General features: G+C 46.1%; 1 protein-coding gene across 1 annotated transcript in view; it reads left to right on the top strand.

Annotated features, from left to right (window-relative positions):
- PTPRT (protein tyrosine phosphatase receptor type T) overlaps nt 1-18,219 on the top strand; it is a 754,628-nt gene that overhangs the window by 554,972 nt on the left and 181,437 nt on the right. The window contains exon 12 of the mRNA XM_024746810.1: nt 5,353-5,389. Coding sequence (XP_024602578.1) covers nt 5,353-5,389 — 37 coding nt within the window. The remainder of the gene's footprint in view (nt 1-5,352; nt 5,390-18,219) is intronic.

An 18,219-nucleotide genomic window follows, 5' to 3' on the forward strand; every position in this document is an offset into this window, starting at 1 on the left:
CTACTCTACCAAAGTGGCCTTCTCCACCCCTTCCTCTGTCATCTGATTGGTGGGAAAATTGAGCCACAGAGAGGGGCAGTGAGTTGCTCAGTATCGCACAGCACTGGCAGATCCTTGAGTAGAAGCAGGTCTCAACAGAAGCACAACAGTTAGGGCGTTATATTCTATCCCAAAGTGATATATTCTTGTGTGCAGATTTGCAAGTCTAGAGTGGGAAACGGAATGTGAGTGAGGTTAAAATAATGGGGATATGAAATTGTATTGTACTGTGGAGATGGAACGGAAAATATACCAAATGCTTTTCCTTTTCCCAAAGGCTTACATAATCTTGGCACGAGGAAAGTACTCATTTTCTTTGTATGGAACCAGTTGGGAACTTTGAGTTAATGCCCACCGGCCAGACTTCCCAAATGATCAAATGCAGAATTTCAAGCATGTTCCTGACTTGCTTGCTAACAATTCAGTCACCCAGAAGGCCAAGAGAGTGACTCAGGACTTTGTTACTCTGTACTTGATTCTAACCAACAAAGAGAAATTGGTTATGGAATTAAAGATGTCAGGAATTTGGGAGAAAGCAGATTATGTCAGAGTCATGTTGGTGAGAGCCAAGGATAGTTAAACATAATCAGATGTGTGCTCTAGATGACAGAAAATAGTTTAGTAGATTCGGGTGGAGGAGGTGGTATTGGGAAATGGCTCACTTTCTGGCACACAACTGTGGAAGGGAAGATGATTCTAAGGAGAATTAGAAAGTTCTGCGAACAACTCAATGAGGAAGAAGGGCAGTAGAATAAACCACTGTGGCTACCCAATATTCCCTTTAATGTGACACATTTTAAAGCGAACTTTCCCTCACAAGACACAGTAGCCTTCACCTTTGTGGAGAGAAAGTGACCCAGAAGGAGCATGATGGGCATTAGTTCAAAGCACTCGAATTCTTATCGTATGAGGAATTGCTGAAGAAGAAGAAGGTTAATGAACCTGAGAACTGTCTTTCAATATCAAGACGTCTTTCCTACACAAGCAAAGGCAGACTTTCTGTCGTCTGCAGAGCAGAATCAAGACCATTGGGGAGTCATACTTGGGTTTAATAGGAGCGACAATTCCTAGCATTTGGAGGTGTGCGTGGATAAAATAGACCCTGCTGTAGACATTATCATTGCTTCTCTTCTTGGTGCCTTGGACGACTCCATTTCCTACCTCACTAACGTCAGGCATGGCCCTGTGAGTGGCTCTAGCTGATGAAACCTGAGTCAAAGTAAAAGTGTTATTTCAAAACTTCCTTTTTTTTTTTTTTTTTTTTTTCTTAGTGATGCTTTCAGGGACTGACATGCTAAGTGGATGAACCACACCGAGGCCAAACAACAGCTTAGGGATCAGGGCAGTGGAAGAGCAACACAGGAAATTGGGCTGCAAAGAGACTAGACTGAGGGCCCAGTGGGTTATCATCAATACCAGAAGCATGGGGCAGGGTGAGGTGGTGGGAGGACTCTGGGATCAAGCAGAGCCAAGATACGCTTTGCAAAGGTTTGGGGGGAACAGGATCTCTGTAGCCAGGCTCTCCCTCCTGGTCCAAGCCACTACCATCATCTCTACCACCACACTCTCCCCACCAACTAGTTTCTCTTGTACCGGAAGTCTATTCTCTATACCACAGCCTCTACATTTTGGAAAATGAAAGTCTGAAAATTTTATTCTTCCTACTCATAACTGGAAGCAACCTTAGAATATCCCCCCTACTCTACCAAAGTGGCCTTCTCCACCCCTTCCTCTGTCATCTGATTGGTGGGAAAATTGAGCCACAGAGAGGGGCAGTGAGTTGCTCAGTATCGCACAGCACTGGCAGATCCTTGAGTAGAAGCAGGTCTCAACAGAAGCACAACAGTTAGGGCGTTATATTCTATCCCAAAGTGATATATTCTTGTGTGCAGATTTGCAAGTCTAGAGTGGGAAACGGAATGTGAGTGAGGTTAAAATAATGGGGATATGAAATTGTATTGTACTGTGGAGATGGAACGGAAAATATACCAAATGCTTTTCCTTTTCCCAAAGGCTTACATAATCTTGGCACGAGGAAAGTACTCATTTTCTTTGTATGGAACCAGTTGGGAACTTTGAGTTAATGCCCACCGGCCAGACTTCCCAAATGATCAAATGCAGAATTTCAAGCATGTTCCTGACTTGCTTGCTAACAATTCAGTCACCCAGAAGGCCAAGAGAGTGACTCAGGACTTTGTTACTCTGTACTTGATTCTAACCAACAAAGAGAAATTGGTTATGGAATTAAAGATGTCAGGAATTTGGGAGAAAGCAGATTATGTCAGAGTCATGTTGGTGAGAGCCAAGGATAGTTAAACATAATCAGATGTGTGCTCTAGATGACAGAAAATAGTTTAGTAGATTCGGGTGGAGGAGGTGGTATTGGGAAATGGCTCACTTTCTGGCACACAACTGTGGAAGGGAAGATGATTCTAAGGAGAATTAGAAAGTTCTGCGAACAACTCAATGAGGAAGAAGGGCAGTAGAATAAACCACTGTGGCTACCCAATATTCCCTTTAATGTGACACATTTTAAAGCGAACTTTCCCTCACAAGACACAGTAGCCTTCACCTTTGTGGAGAGAAAGTGACCCAGAAGGAGCATGATGGGCATTAGTTCAAAGCACTCGAATTCTTATCGTATGAGGAATTGCTGAAGAAGAAGAAGGTTAATGAACCTGAGAACTGTCTTTCAATATCAAGACGTCTTTCCTACACAAGCAAAGGCAGACTTTCTGTCGTCTGCAGAGCAGAATCAAGACCATTGGGGAGTCATACTTGGGTTTAATAGGAGCGACAATTCCTAGCATTTGGAGGTGTGCGTGGATAAAATAGACCCTGCTGTAGACATTATCATTGCTTCTCTTCTTGGTGCCTTGGACGACTCCATTTCCTACCTCACTAACGTCAGGCATGGCCCTGTGAGTGGCTCTAGCTGATGAAACCTGAGTCAAAGTAAAAGTGTTATTTCTGATAGTTGCCAGTGCTTAACTCTTCACCATGCTTTTCTCCTGCCTCAGCGAACACTGAAGCACTCCAAGCCTTGGTCTTGGAGTGACTACAATGATTAGAGTATCCCCTAACCACCACCATTACCTCACCCGCAGACCCAGCCATACGCCTACATTGGACACGTAGCTTGATTGGAAAATAAACCTTTGCTGTTTTTAGCCCCTGAATTTCATGGGTTTTACTACTTCTGCATAATCCTGACTAGCTCAGTGTCTTCAGGATGCAGTGGTTCCTTACGTGTGGGCATTAGCAAGATAGGCATTGGATTCTTGAGCCTCACACACTTGCATTCTTTGCTTTTTTTTTTTTTAACATCTTTATTGGAGTGTAATTGCTTTACAATGGTGTGTTAGTTTCTGCTTTATAACAAAGTGAATCAGCTATACATACACATGTCGTCCCATATCTCCTCCCCCTTGCGTCTCCCTCCCTCCCACCCTCCCTATCCCACCCCTCTACGTGGTCACAGAGCACCGAGCTGATCTCCCTGTGCTATGTGGCTGCTTCCCACTAGCTATCTATTTTACGTTTCGTAGTGTATATATGTCCATGCCACTCTCTCACTTTGTCACAGCTTACCCTTCCCCCTACCCATATCCTCCAGTCCATTCTCTAGTAGGTCTGTGTCTTTATTCCCGTCTTGCCCCTGGGTTCTTCATGACCTTTTTCTTTTTTTTTTTCTTAGATTCCGTATATATGTGTTAGCATACCGTATTTGTTTTGCAGTTCTATTTACAATAGCCAGGACATGGAAGCAACCTAAGTGTCCATCAACAGATGAATGGATAAAGAAGATGTGGCACATATATGCAATGGAATATTACCCAGCCATAAAAAGGAACGAAATTGAGTAATTTGTAGTGAGGTGGATGGACCTAGAGTCTGTCATACAGAGTGAAGTAAGTCAGAAAGAGAAGAGCATTCTTTACTTTTTATTTTCCTTTGCTACACAATATTCAGACTCTTACTGGGGGTATAACTTAGTCAACTGGAATGTTCAACTGGTTCCACGACCTCCTAGGATATGATCCCAATATCGCAGGCTAAAGTGATTCTCTTGCTAAGCGCACTCTTCTGTATGTCAACTGCATGCCCAGCAACATCATAAATTTATGGATCCTGTTCACTTGGGGAGTAGCCAACAGCAACAAGACAGCTCACCAAGCGAAGATTCTACTGCCACGCAAACATACCCACACAACATTATCTATGAAAACTGTAAGATGTCTACCAGAGATCTCTTGGCCAAAGTAATTTTTTTTTTTTTTTGCGGTATGCGGGCCTCTCACTGTTGTGGCCTCTCCCGTTGCGGAGCACAGGCTCCAGACGCGCAGGCTCAGCGGCCATGGCTCACGGGCCCAGCCGCTCCATGGCATGTGGGATCTTCCCGGACCGGGGCACGAACCCGTGTCCCCTGCATCGGCAGGCGGAGTCTCAACCATTGCGCCACCAGGGAAGCCCCAAAGTAACTTTTTGAACATGAATTTTGCAGTTGTTTCTTATACGTTCATGTTGACTGAGCTATTCCTAAGCGTCTGTTTCAGTGTATGCACGTAGGTGCATTATATACTTTTAACTGAGCTTCGCAAAGATGCCCTTGATACCATCTACTAACCCGTGCAACTGAGTGAAGCACACGCATGCCCCAGTGTACCCACTTAGTGTTATGGTTAAAGTTGTTCTGTGTTGGGCAGTATTTATGCATTGGTTCTGTCTGGGGAAGAAGCTTATAAGGTGATGGGAGCCAGGAAGTGAAAGTAACAAAGTACGTACCTAGCATGAAAAGAAATGACATAGGGCTTCCCTGGTGGCGCAGTGGTTGAGAGTCTGCCTGCTAATGCAGGGGACACGGGTTCGAGCCCTGGTCTGGGAGGATCCCACAGCCCGTGGAGCGACTAGGCCTGTGAGCCACAACTACTGAGCCTGCGCGTCTGGAGCCTGTGCTCCGCAACGGGAGAGGCCACAGCAGTGAGAGGCCCGCACACCGCGATGAAGAGTAGCCCCCGCTTGCCACAACTAGAGAAAGCCCTTGCACAGAAACAAAGACCCAACACAGCAAAAATTAATTAATTAATTAATAAACTCCTACCCCCAACATCTTCTTTAAAAAAAAAAAAAAGAAATGACATAGAATTAAAAGGTGATTCCAATGGTGGAAAAAATGGAAGGGACAAATTTTAAATTATCATTAAAAATACATATGCATGCCTATATATGCAAATTTGTATATGTATATGTTATATGTATTAAAAAACCAAACCCACGACAAATTAACTGAAGTCTCACTTTTGTTGTTCACAGGAGACCAAAATCAACTGTGTTCGTCTGGCTACGAAAGGTATGTTGGCATGCCCTGTCTGTCTTCAGCCATTTAAGTACTTCTCCCTGTAGCCACACAGGGAAATTTTAGGCAACAGTGGCTAAAAATAACAAGAAAGAATTGTTATTTTCATTGGAGTCAGTTGCATCTAGCTATTAATATATACTTACGGTATATATTAATAACACCGTGCCTAAAGCATAGGAAGAGCTCAAAACATATTTGTTTAGTCAGTGGATGGCTGCATGGATGGACGAACTGGTACATTAATCAGTGGAGTGGTAAATATAAATTTACTCAAATAGTCTTCTTCTATAGATTTTCATTGTATTGGGGTCTGTGTTTGGGTACTTTTTTTGCATGTCAATTAGACCTATCTTCTGGTTTTGTGCTTTATTCAACTGGCGCATGACTTTCAAAAATGAGGCGATTAGTGTTAGTGCCTTCGGTAATGAGAAAACAAACACTGCGTCGTTATGAAGTTGGCATTTTCAACACTAATCCCCAAAACGAAGGCAGCATTGTTCAGGGCTCATCACTTTTTGTTTCCCTAATTATAATTGAATTGCCTGACTCTTTCAGTTGGTACATGTTTCTGTTTATTACTCTTTAAAAACAAAGTCAATGAATGGTTTGTTATCATTTAACCTATGACAAGGTTGAACGGTTAGAAATCAGGTTTATCTTTCTGTTATAGAATTGATCCTTTAAACGGCTGTCCTCCCTGCATTTATGGACAGCATATATAGTTTCCTAAATTGCTTCCACAGTGATGATAAGTGTAAATATAAGTAAACATATAGTCATAGATATAAACTGTAGACAAAGACAGTGACTCAAGTACGTATACACATATGTGAGGATATACACGCAGGCAAACACATACAGAGGAAAATGCACACATGTCAGGGAGGGGAGGAGGCAAGGGACGGGGCGGGGGGGGAGAGAGAAGAATATTTTATGGTCATTTGGCAAAATACGCAGCGAGACCTATCACTCTTATAACTTTGAAGAAAATCACATCAATTTGTAGGCAGAAAAGGGAAGATGCAGGAGGAAGAAGACAGGAGCACTAAGGGCTCCCTGTGATGAGAACCCACTCTGGTTTCACATCCGTCATGAGAGGTCGACATGTCCCTAACGTGTTCTCTCTCGAGAACTCAGGCTACCAGACAGAAAGAGATAAAATACTCTTTGTGAGGCAAGGAGAATTGATGGCCTGCAAACAAAAGTGACACAAATTATGGGCCTTGGCAGACTTCTCCACTGAAGAAAACAGATAATCTAGAAAGAAGAACCTCATCAGATGGCTAGCACTAAAGCTCTGGTCTCAAGCTGGACAGCTGGATGTCTGCAGCATCCCCCAGGAGGGGGCAGGAAACACACAGAAAAACCTTCCCCGTGACGGTGCTCCATGGCTCCCACTAGCTCTTGACCCCTAGACGAGGGAGGAGTTGATGCCATTGATCTCCCCTGCAGGATGTGTGGGATTCTAAGGACACCCTCTGGGACATAAGCCCTCCTAAAGGGGAGTTTGTTGGATCGTATTTTCTGAACTGGGAATTCGGAACATATGATCGGACAGGCAAAGGTATACGTGGGGACTTCGAGAGAGAATATTTTAAAGTAAATGTTGCTGGCAACGTCAGGACTTACTGTCCTGATAGATATAGAGCCCACCATGCCACACTTCTCCAAAGTTGCATTGCTGATCTGCAGAATTACAGTGGCCTTTAAAGAAATGGAACAGAAGAGCTCTCTACCTCTTCTTAGCATAAGGATTTCTCTTCTTGTCTGATGTTTAGGTTACAGTCTTCCTTTAGTGGAGTGTGTTGTGTACACACGCCAGGTGTGGCGTGGGAAAGGATAGGAATGCATTAATGAGTATGAATGCCCAGCTGGCCATGCCCAGGCAGGGCTCAGAGGAGTCGGGAGTAAGTGGTGGATTCCAGGCTTCCACACCCTTGTTTTCCAGTGAGGGCCGTCACTCCAGCCAGGAGAAGCAGGCTCTAGCAGCACTTGGCAGTGGGGCAGAGGGCTGGATAATGCAGAATGCCCGTCAGCCACAGGTCAGGGAAAGCTGTGTTTGCCTATGTCTACTCTGTACCCTTGGAGCATCCAGGGTCAACTAATTCACGCACTGCCCATGAGGACTTTGTATCAAGGATCTAAGTCCAGGAATATTTGACCCATCCCTTTCCTGATGGTGTGAATCAAATTTCCCTTTCTATGGGTTTGCTGAAAATACTGTTTTTATTAATAGAGAAAATACGATGGTGGGAATCCTGCAGGCAGTGGGGTATGTGAAGTCCCAGCGGCAGATTCCACGGGCCATCTGTCTCCCTCTGGGCTCCTCTACCTCTCCGTCATCGTGGCACCTTCTGCACGGGTCTGCCAGCGGCCGGCCAGCCTCTGGAGTATGGTCACACGGGCAGGCTTGAGGCCAGTGCTGTGGCGATGAAGCAACTTGCTGATGTCCTGTCCCTGACCCTGGTGACTCCAGACAGCATCTGTGGTCAGCTGTGTGGGTCCCGGGGAACTGGAGGGCTGCCACTCAGAATGGAACAGCCTGGAGCTGTTCAGGGTCGTTCTGACCTGACCGGATGCCCAGGGCATCTTCTATTAAATACAGTCCTTGGCTCTGGCATGAGGCTCTAACCCTTGTCTGTCTGTAAGGTCGCTGTTAGTCACCCAAGCTCTAATGAAGTGCTGCCCAGTTTTGAGGTTTGCAAAGCAAGGGACCTGGGTTAGTTTTCGGCGACTGCAGAGTCCCACAGACTAAGTGGCTTAAACAACAAAATGTATTGTCTTACATTTCTGGAGGCTAGAAGTCCAAGATCAAGGTGTCAGCAGGGTTGGCTCCTTTGAGGGCTGTGAGGGAGAGTCTGTTACACTCCTTTCCTCCAGCTTCTGGTGCTTTTCTGGCCATCTTTGGCATTTCCCTGGCTTGTAGAACTATCACCCCGATCTCTGCCTTCTTCACATCTTCCTCTGTGTGTATCCGTCCAAATTCTCCCTTTTTATAAGGACACTGATCCTATTGGATTGGGGGCCCACCTTACTCCAGTATGACCTCATCCTAACTTAACTAATTACCTCTACAAGGACCCTATTAGCAAATAAGGTCACAGTCTAAGGTTAGGACATTAACATAAGAATTTGGGGGGAACACAGTTCAATCCATAACCGGCCCCATGCAGTTAGGGGCAGTGTCCAGTGGTTCCCATTGAAACCTCTGACTCTTTACCATTCACAGCGTGATCCCAATAGCTGTTAGGGATGTGCAAGGAGCCAGAACGGGCCCTGCCAGAGGGGGCCCCGGAGGTGGGCTGAGGTCCAGATGTGGTTCCTCTTCCTTTCGGAAGCTGAGCGAGGCCGCCTCATGCAGAGGAGCTGCGTGTTCTGTGGAAGGAGCCCAGGGCAGGGGGTACACACAGTGGGCCACCCGTACACACCAGATGCTGGGTCCGTGGCAGCAGGACCCTGCCCAGACCCCACATGATGGTGGAGCATCAGGTGCTGGGCAGGGCCAGGCCTGCTGGGACGGGCACCAGCACCGCTGTTTGAGAGGAGTTCTGATGAGCAACTGCTCAGGCCTAGCCACTAATTTCCCAGTCACATCGTGCCATGGCAGGAAGGTCCTGGAACACAGTTGACCCTCGTAAAACGCCTGCTGAAGTAGGAAATGCATTTGGAGTCGTCATTTCACTGCAGCAAGGCTCGGAGACTCTGGGGGTCTCACTCCCTCTTCTCAGACCTCAGCAGTACCGTATTTAAAGGGATCCCCATCTACCCATTCACACAACGATTTGTGAACGTACCTCCTGCCAGTGGTTTGCTGATAAACCTGCTCTTTGTAAAAGAAAAGCCCTTATTTGTTGTCTTTGTCCATTTCCAGGGTGTAAAGATACCCACAAATCCAATATCAAGTTACCAGTGGTTTAACAACCGGCTTACAAGAAAGTCCTGAATGTTTAGCGACATTTCTTCTGTAGCGAGCAGATGCAAGCCAGCTCCAGCACACCGAGACCTCGACCCACTAGTTTGTTATGAGGATCAAATGATATCATAAACATAAACGTGGTGTTATTTACTGCAAATTGTTCTGGAAATTTAAAAAAATCATGATCGATGACCATTATTTCTCTCGTGTGGTCAGCTCACTCACTGAGCACCTGTGAGCCAGGTACCTTGTAAGGAGCTAGGGATTTTGTGATGAACCAGCAGGCGTGCTTCTGGTCCTCAGGAAGCTCACAGTCTAGGGCAGAAACAGACATTAAGTGAAGGATTGCAATAGACAGTGGTGGAGTTATGCTTGTGATCAGTGCCTCTAAAGAGAAGTGAGAGGTACTGAGTGAGGTCTGATGGCAGCAGAGCTAAAGCCCTAGGCACTAATGAGTGTGTGATCCTGGGACACCCCCTGGGGCTCCCTCCCCTGGGATGGGTGCAGCATGAGAGACTTTGTGCCCCCTCGTCCCATCACCACCCCTTCTCAACTAACACTGGGAATTGAGTCGAAGGGTGGCATTTGAGAAGCCAGCGGACTCAGGACCTCACCCTGTGAGAGGAGCTACACCCTTGGCCCAGACTCCACGGGAAGAGCCAAGTCCCCTGTGTTTAGAGAGCATCTGGCCGGTGGATTCACACACCACCAGGGGGCAGTATTTATTTATAGAGCCGGGGCAGAACCTCCTGCTGAAGGCGCTGCTAAGGGACCGTGGGCTGGAAGTTTGGTATTAGCTAGTGGAAGGGTTAGTTCTGGGATTAGGACAGGCTCCTCTCAGAATGCTGGAAGGCAGTCTTTTTCATATGATATGGAGGGGGAGGGGGCATGGTGCACCATCCCAGGTTCACATCTTCTGTACCTTGTTCCCCAGCCAGGGGTTGGCTGTTAACGCTGACTGGAGATTCAGAGGAATCAGAACATGAGTTCAGCTGTAGTGGGGAAGAGAAATTTGTCAGTGAGCAGATAAAGAAGAATGGTAGCATTTTAAGACAGATTCCCTAGAAGCAGAGCCCGAGGCAGGGATTTGGGTGCATGGGATGTACTGAGGGAGAGCTCTTGGAAGAAATCTGTAAGTGCAAGAGGGAAAAGGCTGAGTAAGAATCTCTTCTCAGATAAAGTTAAGTCTAGGCAAGATCCCGGGGTAGAGTGTAAAGTTCTCCAAAGTTGTTCAGCTTTGAGGCAAGAAACCAGGACTCCTCCCCCATACCAATCAGCCCTTGGAATTTTCCCTTCCCTTCCCCTTCTCCTTCCCCTCAGGAGATGTCTCAGGTAGCTCCAGAGGAAGTGGCACCTCTGAGCCTTGCACAAGTCTCCGGACAGAGTCACAGGGGTGAGTCCTTAGCCCCACACACACGTAGGAGCTGGAGGATGTCACACCAATCTGTAAAGGGGATCTGGGTATGGCACCAACAGCGTGGACCACAGGGCTCTTATTATATGGAGCATGTTACATCTTCAGGTTGAGGATGGCAAAAAGCTAGTGGAATTGCCTCAAGTTCAAGATCTAAAAGAACATTTCAGAAGCCCTTTGCTTGGCAGACTCTAGCTCCGGGAGTCTACTCAGAGCTATATAGAGAAAACTACAGCCAATGGGTAAATAGACATTAAGTTTTGGTTTGGAAACAGAGAACTCTGATTCAGACTTTGAAGGGAGGGCAGTCAGGGAGAAAAAAAGATCCATTCAAAAGTTAGGTTTTGTTCTTGTAGTTAAAACAGCAACTGTGAGAAAGGGCAAGTAAGAGGGAGGTGGACTTAGACGCATTCAATACTGTTCACTCTCTATTTGGAAGACGGGGGACGGGCTCTTTGTAGGAACCAAGTTGAAGAGATAAGCAGAACATGCCTGGGAAAACGGAGCTTGTGAAAACTTGGGGTGAGAGACCTAAACTTCCAAGGTGCTGAAATTTAAGTGAGAGACAACTCTTCCCAGGCGAGCTGATCATCCTGCCTGTGGAGGATGCCCAGGGTTGCAGTGGCTGAAAGAGGTACCCAGTATCTCAATTCATGCCCTTCTGGCTGGGCCAGAGCAGGCCATGGGGGAAATGGAACTGAACACAGAGGCTCAGTTCTGGAACCAGATTGGTCTGTTCCCCTTCCAGAAGCTGTGTGCAGTTCCATCCAAGCCCTCCTGCCTACACATTCTCCTACCTAATTCTTCCCCACCTCCTTCCATGTACTCGTTCACTTTGCTACTTTCTCCTGCCCACAGGCCCTGCCTCCACCAGACTTGGCTGCATGATCTGGCCCTTTCCTACCCTCCAGCTTCATCCAGGCTTCTATCCTCTTATTCACTGCACTCCAGCACACTGCTCTTTCAAGCTCCTTCCAGCCTCAGGACTGTTGCCGAAATATCGGCTTCCCTGTGCACCGATGCCAAACAGAAAGACGGAGACAGAGATTTTGGAGGAACAGGGAGATGGCTTTATTGTTCTGCCAGGCAGAAGGGAAGACACAGCAGGCTAGCGCCTCAAGAACTGTGTGTGTCCTCCCACCCCCAAACGGAGAAGATTTTATATGTGGGACTCGCAGTCCAGGGTATATGATAAGGATCAAAGTAGTGAAGGTCTTGCATTCTTCTTCCTGCATTATTTCAAAACAGTCACAGCTGGCATCAGGCAGCCAGGTAATTGAGTCAGTTTGTCTCTGGGTTATCGGCTTGCAACCTTTTTTCTGAAATGCAAATACTACAAAGGGTGATTTGCTACAAGGGAGTGCAGGATGTAGTTCACATAGTGTTAAAGAGTAATAGGTTAGCTTTGTGATGTACAAATCTAGTTACGGGCACTGCAGATTAGTAACAGTTAAAAACTAGGAGTGATTAACTCTTTCAGGCCATGTTATGTTTCTTCTCTAGCCTGTTCACTGTTCCCTTTACTTTCCTTATTCTCAGGAGAGGGAAAACTTTATTTCTGTTTTTGCTGCAGTAAGACCTTTCCTCGTCCTGCCCCCTCTGCCTGAAATTATCTAGCTTAACAGATGTACATCTTTCAGATTGCAGCTTCAATCCCTCCTCCTCAGAAAGACCATCCTAACCTCCAGTCTAATGTGTATCCCCAACGTTTTCCACTCTCATTATACCCTGTACTTTTTTTCATGGCATTCATCGTGACTTACAAATATATATATTTTTGTTGGCTTACATATTGATTGTCTGTCTCCCAGCGAGATTCTAAGCGAAGTAAGTGAAAGGATTGTGCCTATTTTGAGCCATGTTGTGTCCCCAGATCCTAACGAACATTAGTGCTCAGTAATATGTGTTGAATGAACAAATAGATAAATGAATGGACTGATCACTCAATTAATCAATCAATTAATGTATGGATCAATGGCTAGATGGCCGGATGGATGGATGGATGGATGAGGTCTTCCATGACCTCATTTTTTCAAATACAAGCTACTTGTCAAAATGTTCTCTTGAGGACTTCCCTTATGGTGCAGTGGTTAAGAATCCGCCTGCCAATGCAGGGGACACGGGTTCGAGCCCTGGTCCGGGAAGATCCCACGTGCTACGGAGCAACTAAGCCCGTGCACCACAACTACTGAAGCCTGTGCTCTAGGGCCCACGTGTGGCAACTACTGAGCCCACGTGTTGCAGCTACTGAAGCCCATGTGCCTGTGCTCTGCAACAAGAGAAGCCACTGCAGTGAGAAGCCTGTGCACCGCAACAAAGACCCAACGCGGCCAAAAAAAATAAATAAAATTAAAAAAAATTTTTTAAATGTCCTCTTGGAAGGTAGGAATAAAAGTGGTAGAGGCAGGGATTAGCTACGTGATCTACAATCCCCACTAACAAAAAGACCAGCCAGGCTCCGCTTAATTGCCTGTTGTGACAGGGACCTCACTACTCCCCCAGGGAGGTCATCCCACCATTGGACACTTCAGTTGAAGGGAACCTCAACATCAGGGGTCCAAACTGGCTCCCTATTATTTCTGCCATTCAGTCTTTGGGGCTACATAAATCTGCCTTTTCTCCTTCCAGAAAATAAAATTTGCCTCCTCGGACTTGTTCCCCCACCCCAGTTGGGGGCAATCAGGTCCTTGCTTGTCCACTGTCTTCCCATTGGAACCTCTCTGGCCGCCCGCAGGCAGCCTCACTCCCATCTTTGGTGCCAGCCGGCAAGGGAACACAGCTGGCTCTGCAGACTCCCGCTGGGTGTGCCCAAGTGGCAGTTGGAAAAATCAGCTTTGATTTGATTTGCAAACTGAGCCCAGTCATTGAGACAAAATAAATCCGGAAACCCATAAAGCCATTTGCAGAATTGCTTTGCAGAAGAAAGTCACAGTTTTAATCTAGTAAACACTCTCTAAGGATCCCATTAAAACAACCCCCTCAGAGTAGGTGCTGAAAGCTGAACTCCAGAATAATGAAGCATGAGATAAGGGGCCAGTGTCACCCATAGTCCCATGCTGCCTGGTGGTATTGATGGACCAAAACCACTGTCTTGGGTAACAAGAGGGTGGGTAATAGTCTGTTGTAAATGTGGCCTCTTTTTTCTTCTTTTTTTTTAAAAAATAGTTTATTTATTTGTATGTTTATTTTTGGCTGTGTTGGGTCTCGTTTCTGTGTGAGGGCTTTCTCTAGTTGCGGCAAGCAAGGACCACTCTTCATCGCGGTGCACGGGCCTCTCACTATCATGGCCTCTCTTGTTGCGGAGCACAGGCTCCAGCTGCAAAGGCTCAGTAGTTGTGGCTCACGGGCCCAGCCGCTCCGCAGCATGTGGGATCCTCCCAGACCAGGGCTCGAACCCGTGTCCCCTGCATCGGCAGGTGGACTCCCAACCACTGCACCGCCAGGGAAGCCCTGTGGCTTCTTTTTATAACGGCTAAGCCTGAGGTAGATTTCATCCAGCATTTTCTCTCCTCTCTTCCTGATGGATTCTCACCCTGCAGGGACAATAAATAGCCATTCTCCAGTGAGATGCCCTCATTTCACAGATGCTAAGACTGGGGCCCAGAAGGGGAGTGATGTGCCCCTATGTGTCCCTGGCTTTTTTAATTACAAGAATAACCTGCCGCAGGTTATGTGAGAAGCCAAGCAAGATGTAGGAGTTGTCTGCTATCAGATAGGAAATGCCCGCTGCCCGCCCTCCCTGCTTCCATTGATCCACTTCTATATGGAAGGTTCTGTCTTGTATAAAGCTTCCTCGAGAGATTACCTGGAATAATGGGAAATCAGAGACACCTGGTTTCAAATCCCACATCCAAAATTTAGCCGTTTAACCTTGAACAAGTCACAACCTCAAGGAGTCCATCCCATCCCTTTTAGGCCTAAGATCATTAGTTCTTTCCCCTGTTAATTTGGGATAATGCCCATAAAAGGTGAAGAACATCATAGATGATACAGCTTGCACGGCCTTTCTTCCTTCTTCTGGGTCTTGTCTTATGTGAGACCTGGAGACCCAGGTCTACTAAGCACACATCTTCTCTCTGCTCTTCCCCAAGGAAGAAAGCCAAAGCCTGGGCCGTAGTCGCTTCTCATACAGTTGTACAAACCAGGCATTTATCAGATGGACTCAGAGTAGATTCAAAGTGCGGAAACTGAGAGGGGACAGGAATGACACTGGCCTTGGCTCTCAGCATTTATCCTCTTCGTCTACAGGCCATTGTGTTTAGATGAGCTCCCACACAGCAATAATACATTTGCATTGCCTGAGTATAAGATTTTGCTCATGCACTTGCTAACCTTTGACTGTGGCCCTTTTCCCCTTCTCGTCATCTGCCCGGCAATTTCAGGAGGGATCCAGAATCACAGGGTGCTCAAATCTAGCTGTGGCAGCTGGAAGTAGGGGCTATAATGAAGGATCACTTGTGAGGGGCTCGGCTATAGTGAGTGAGTCTGTTGGAAAACTCTTGGTTATTGTTCAGTCCTTAGAAGTCCTACCAGACTTTCAGAGGAGAAAGCCCAGGTGTGTGTTTTGGGGTTAGGGCAGGGGAGTGATACTCCTCTCTAGCCAAGCCCCATGAGATGAATTTTCCATGCTTCGGTTTCTCAGAAGTACTTGAGTGTAACAAGGTCTCTTTGTTCCTTGGGCCTCTTTGCTCTCACCCAGCATCTTCTAGACCCTAAAATGCCAATGGAATAATGTGGATTTCCTTGAAGGTTATGTGACAAGATGGAATAAGAGGATTATACCATGAGTATACTGTAAAAGAACCTAAAGAAGACCTTTAAATATCCCAACCCTTTAACATTTTTCTTGCTACAGCAGCTGGAACATCTCTCTAGTCTTCTCTGTCCTCGCCCTACCCCCTACTCTCTAGATTTGCCCCGGCCACCACCCCGTAACACACACACACACACACACCTTCTCCACACCCCACTCAGGAAGACAAAGCTGGTACAACAGAGTCCAGAAAACAAAAGCCAAGACCAATACTTGACTTTCAAGCATATCCCTGGGGAGTCCTATTTCATCCCTCTAAACTAGAAATGAGGATTATCTACTTAAGACCTGAGACACCCAAGTTGACTTTAGCTCAGATCTGATATCCCAAAGTTGTTGCATCTTATGAAGGGAATAGTAGGCCTTTTAAAATCAGGGGTCAAGGAAAGGGAGAAAACGTGGGTAGGCTGGAGCCAAGGGATAGAAATAAAAAGCATGAGGCTTCACTGGAGCTTTCTCTGATGGGGTTTCAATGTAGTGTCGGGAGTGTTAGCAAAAATTAACCACCTATTGTGTGCAGGTCATAGGGCTGTGTGTTCACATGAGTCTACAGTGCAATGATAACAGTAAAGCCTGGCATTTATTATGCACTAAATAAGCAGTGGTAATCATTATTACCCTCACTTAAGAAATGAAGCAGTGTAAGCTCAGATGGGTTAAATAAAGAGCTTAAGGTCCCTCAGAATTGTCACTCAGATCTAACTCCAAAGCTCATGGCATTTCCATGGCACCATTTTGAATCTTGTCAGTACCACAGACTGGGTGAGATTCTATGAGCCACTGTCAGGGTCCTCTGTCTCCTATTTGTTAACCCCTTCCCATCCCTCTTTTCCAGTAACAGCTGATAATAGAACCTTTAGGGTGTGATGATGGGTCTTTGGCCTGTCTTCAGCAGTATTCAAGCTAAGTCCTGGGATCTGGAGCAGAAGGTGGGGTACCTCAAGGAGCCCTCAGCTTTACTTCCGCAATGTACTGAAGCTCATAAATCAAGAAATTAATTTGTCTTCAAGGTTATCTGATCTAGGGCCATCTTTAGCCTATCAGCATCTCTTTGCATTCAACCTTCATTGCTTTAGAAGGGAAAAAAACCAGAAAGCAAGTCTGAGGCACTCAGTATTCAGACCTCCTTCTTCTTTGCATGGTCCCAATGTTTTTGTTAATGGCTGTCATATATACATATGAGCAAGCTCTGGAAGCTGTGAAGAGAGAAGGGTCATGAATCCTCCAGTAAAAAAGCCACATTGTAGGCAGACCGGATGACAGAGGAGAAAGCAAGGGACTTCATCTTTTGTTCTGCTGGATTAGTCAGGATAAGCTAGGCTTTGCTGCAACAACAAATTAATACCTAAATCTCAGTAGTTCAGTGCCACAAAGGCTTCTTTGTTGTTATGCCATCTAGAATATAAATGGCCTCAAAGGACCCCATAGCAGGGGAGAAGTAAGCATGGAAGTAGTAACCTGGATCCTAAATACTTCACTTGGAAACAACTCATGTGACTTCCACTTACACGACCTTGATGAGACTAGAATTCTTCCATATGCCTTAAGGAGAGATGGGCCAGGCACCAGTAAACACCAGGTGTCTCTAGCACTAAATATATGAGTCCTTTTCCTATTTCTACTTCCTTTGTGTCCTGCTGAGACCCATGATCCATCACTTAACTTCTGCTACTCCACCCACTGGGAAGACTTCTCCCCATCCCAGCGCCTGTCCAGATACACCTCTGTTCCTACCCCTCATAGCTAAGCATTCCTGCTAAGCAGTGGTAGCCATAAATTGTAGGGTGGGGAGGCTCCTCTGGGCCTCCCAACCAAACTAAGGCTTTAACTCTTTTTCATTTAATCCTCGAAAGAACTTCACGAGATACTTACTGTTATCCCCATTTTATAAGTAGAGAAATCGAAACTCCAAAATGTGTGTAATTTTCCAAGCGACACAGCTAGTAAGTGAAAAATACTAAACTAGAATTTCATTTATCCATTTAGTTTTGAGTGCAACTTAATATTGATATGTGGTCCCTCGTCTCCTAGAGGTTAAGAAGTTTGTCTTTGGATTTGGACAGTCTTTGACTCCAGGCTAGAAAATGTACTTAACTGCTCTGTGTCTCAGTTTCCCCACCTATGAAACAATGACAATAGCGCCACTTACTTCACGGGGCTAATTAAGAAGTTAATGAGCTAATGCACATCAAGTGCTTAGTGCTATGCCTGGCTAATAGTAAGCACTCAACAGATAGCAAGTAGTGAGGGAGCCAACCAAGAGTAATTATATCAATACACAATGATAAGGGCTATGGTGAAGGTAAATTCAGGATGCTGTGGAAGCGCAGAGAAGAGACACATAAGTCAATATACGGTGTACCTTCTCAGGTATGTGGTCACTGAGACAAAGTTTTGAAAGAAGAGTGACAATTAGCATATTGAACCAGGCTGGAGAGTAAGACAGGGAGGTCTTCTGAGCTGAGGAATTTACACGTGCAGATCACTGGAGGCAAGAGAGGTGGCCACTGAACTTGAATGGGACGGGGTTCCTTTGAACCATGGCTAGAATGCCAGTGTGACCACAGGAGGCTGGGAGGGATCAGAGGTGAGGCTGGAGTGGTAAGCAAGGCCAGGACACTGAGGACACTGCATTAGCCCCATGGCGTATAGAGGAGCAATGATTGTCCTGAGACAGT

The sequence above is a fragment of the Neophocaena asiaeorientalis genome, unplaced genomic scaffold (assembly GCF_003031525.2).
Source record: "Neophocaena asiaeorientalis asiaeorientalis breed wild unplaced genomic scaffold, Neophocaena_asiaeorientalis_V1.1 scaffold132, whole genome shotgun sequence".
In the NCBI taxonomy this organism is placed as follows: domain Eukaryota; kingdom Metazoa; phylum Chordata; class Mammalia; order Artiodactyla; family Phocoenidae; genus Neophocaena; species Neophocaena asiaeorientalis.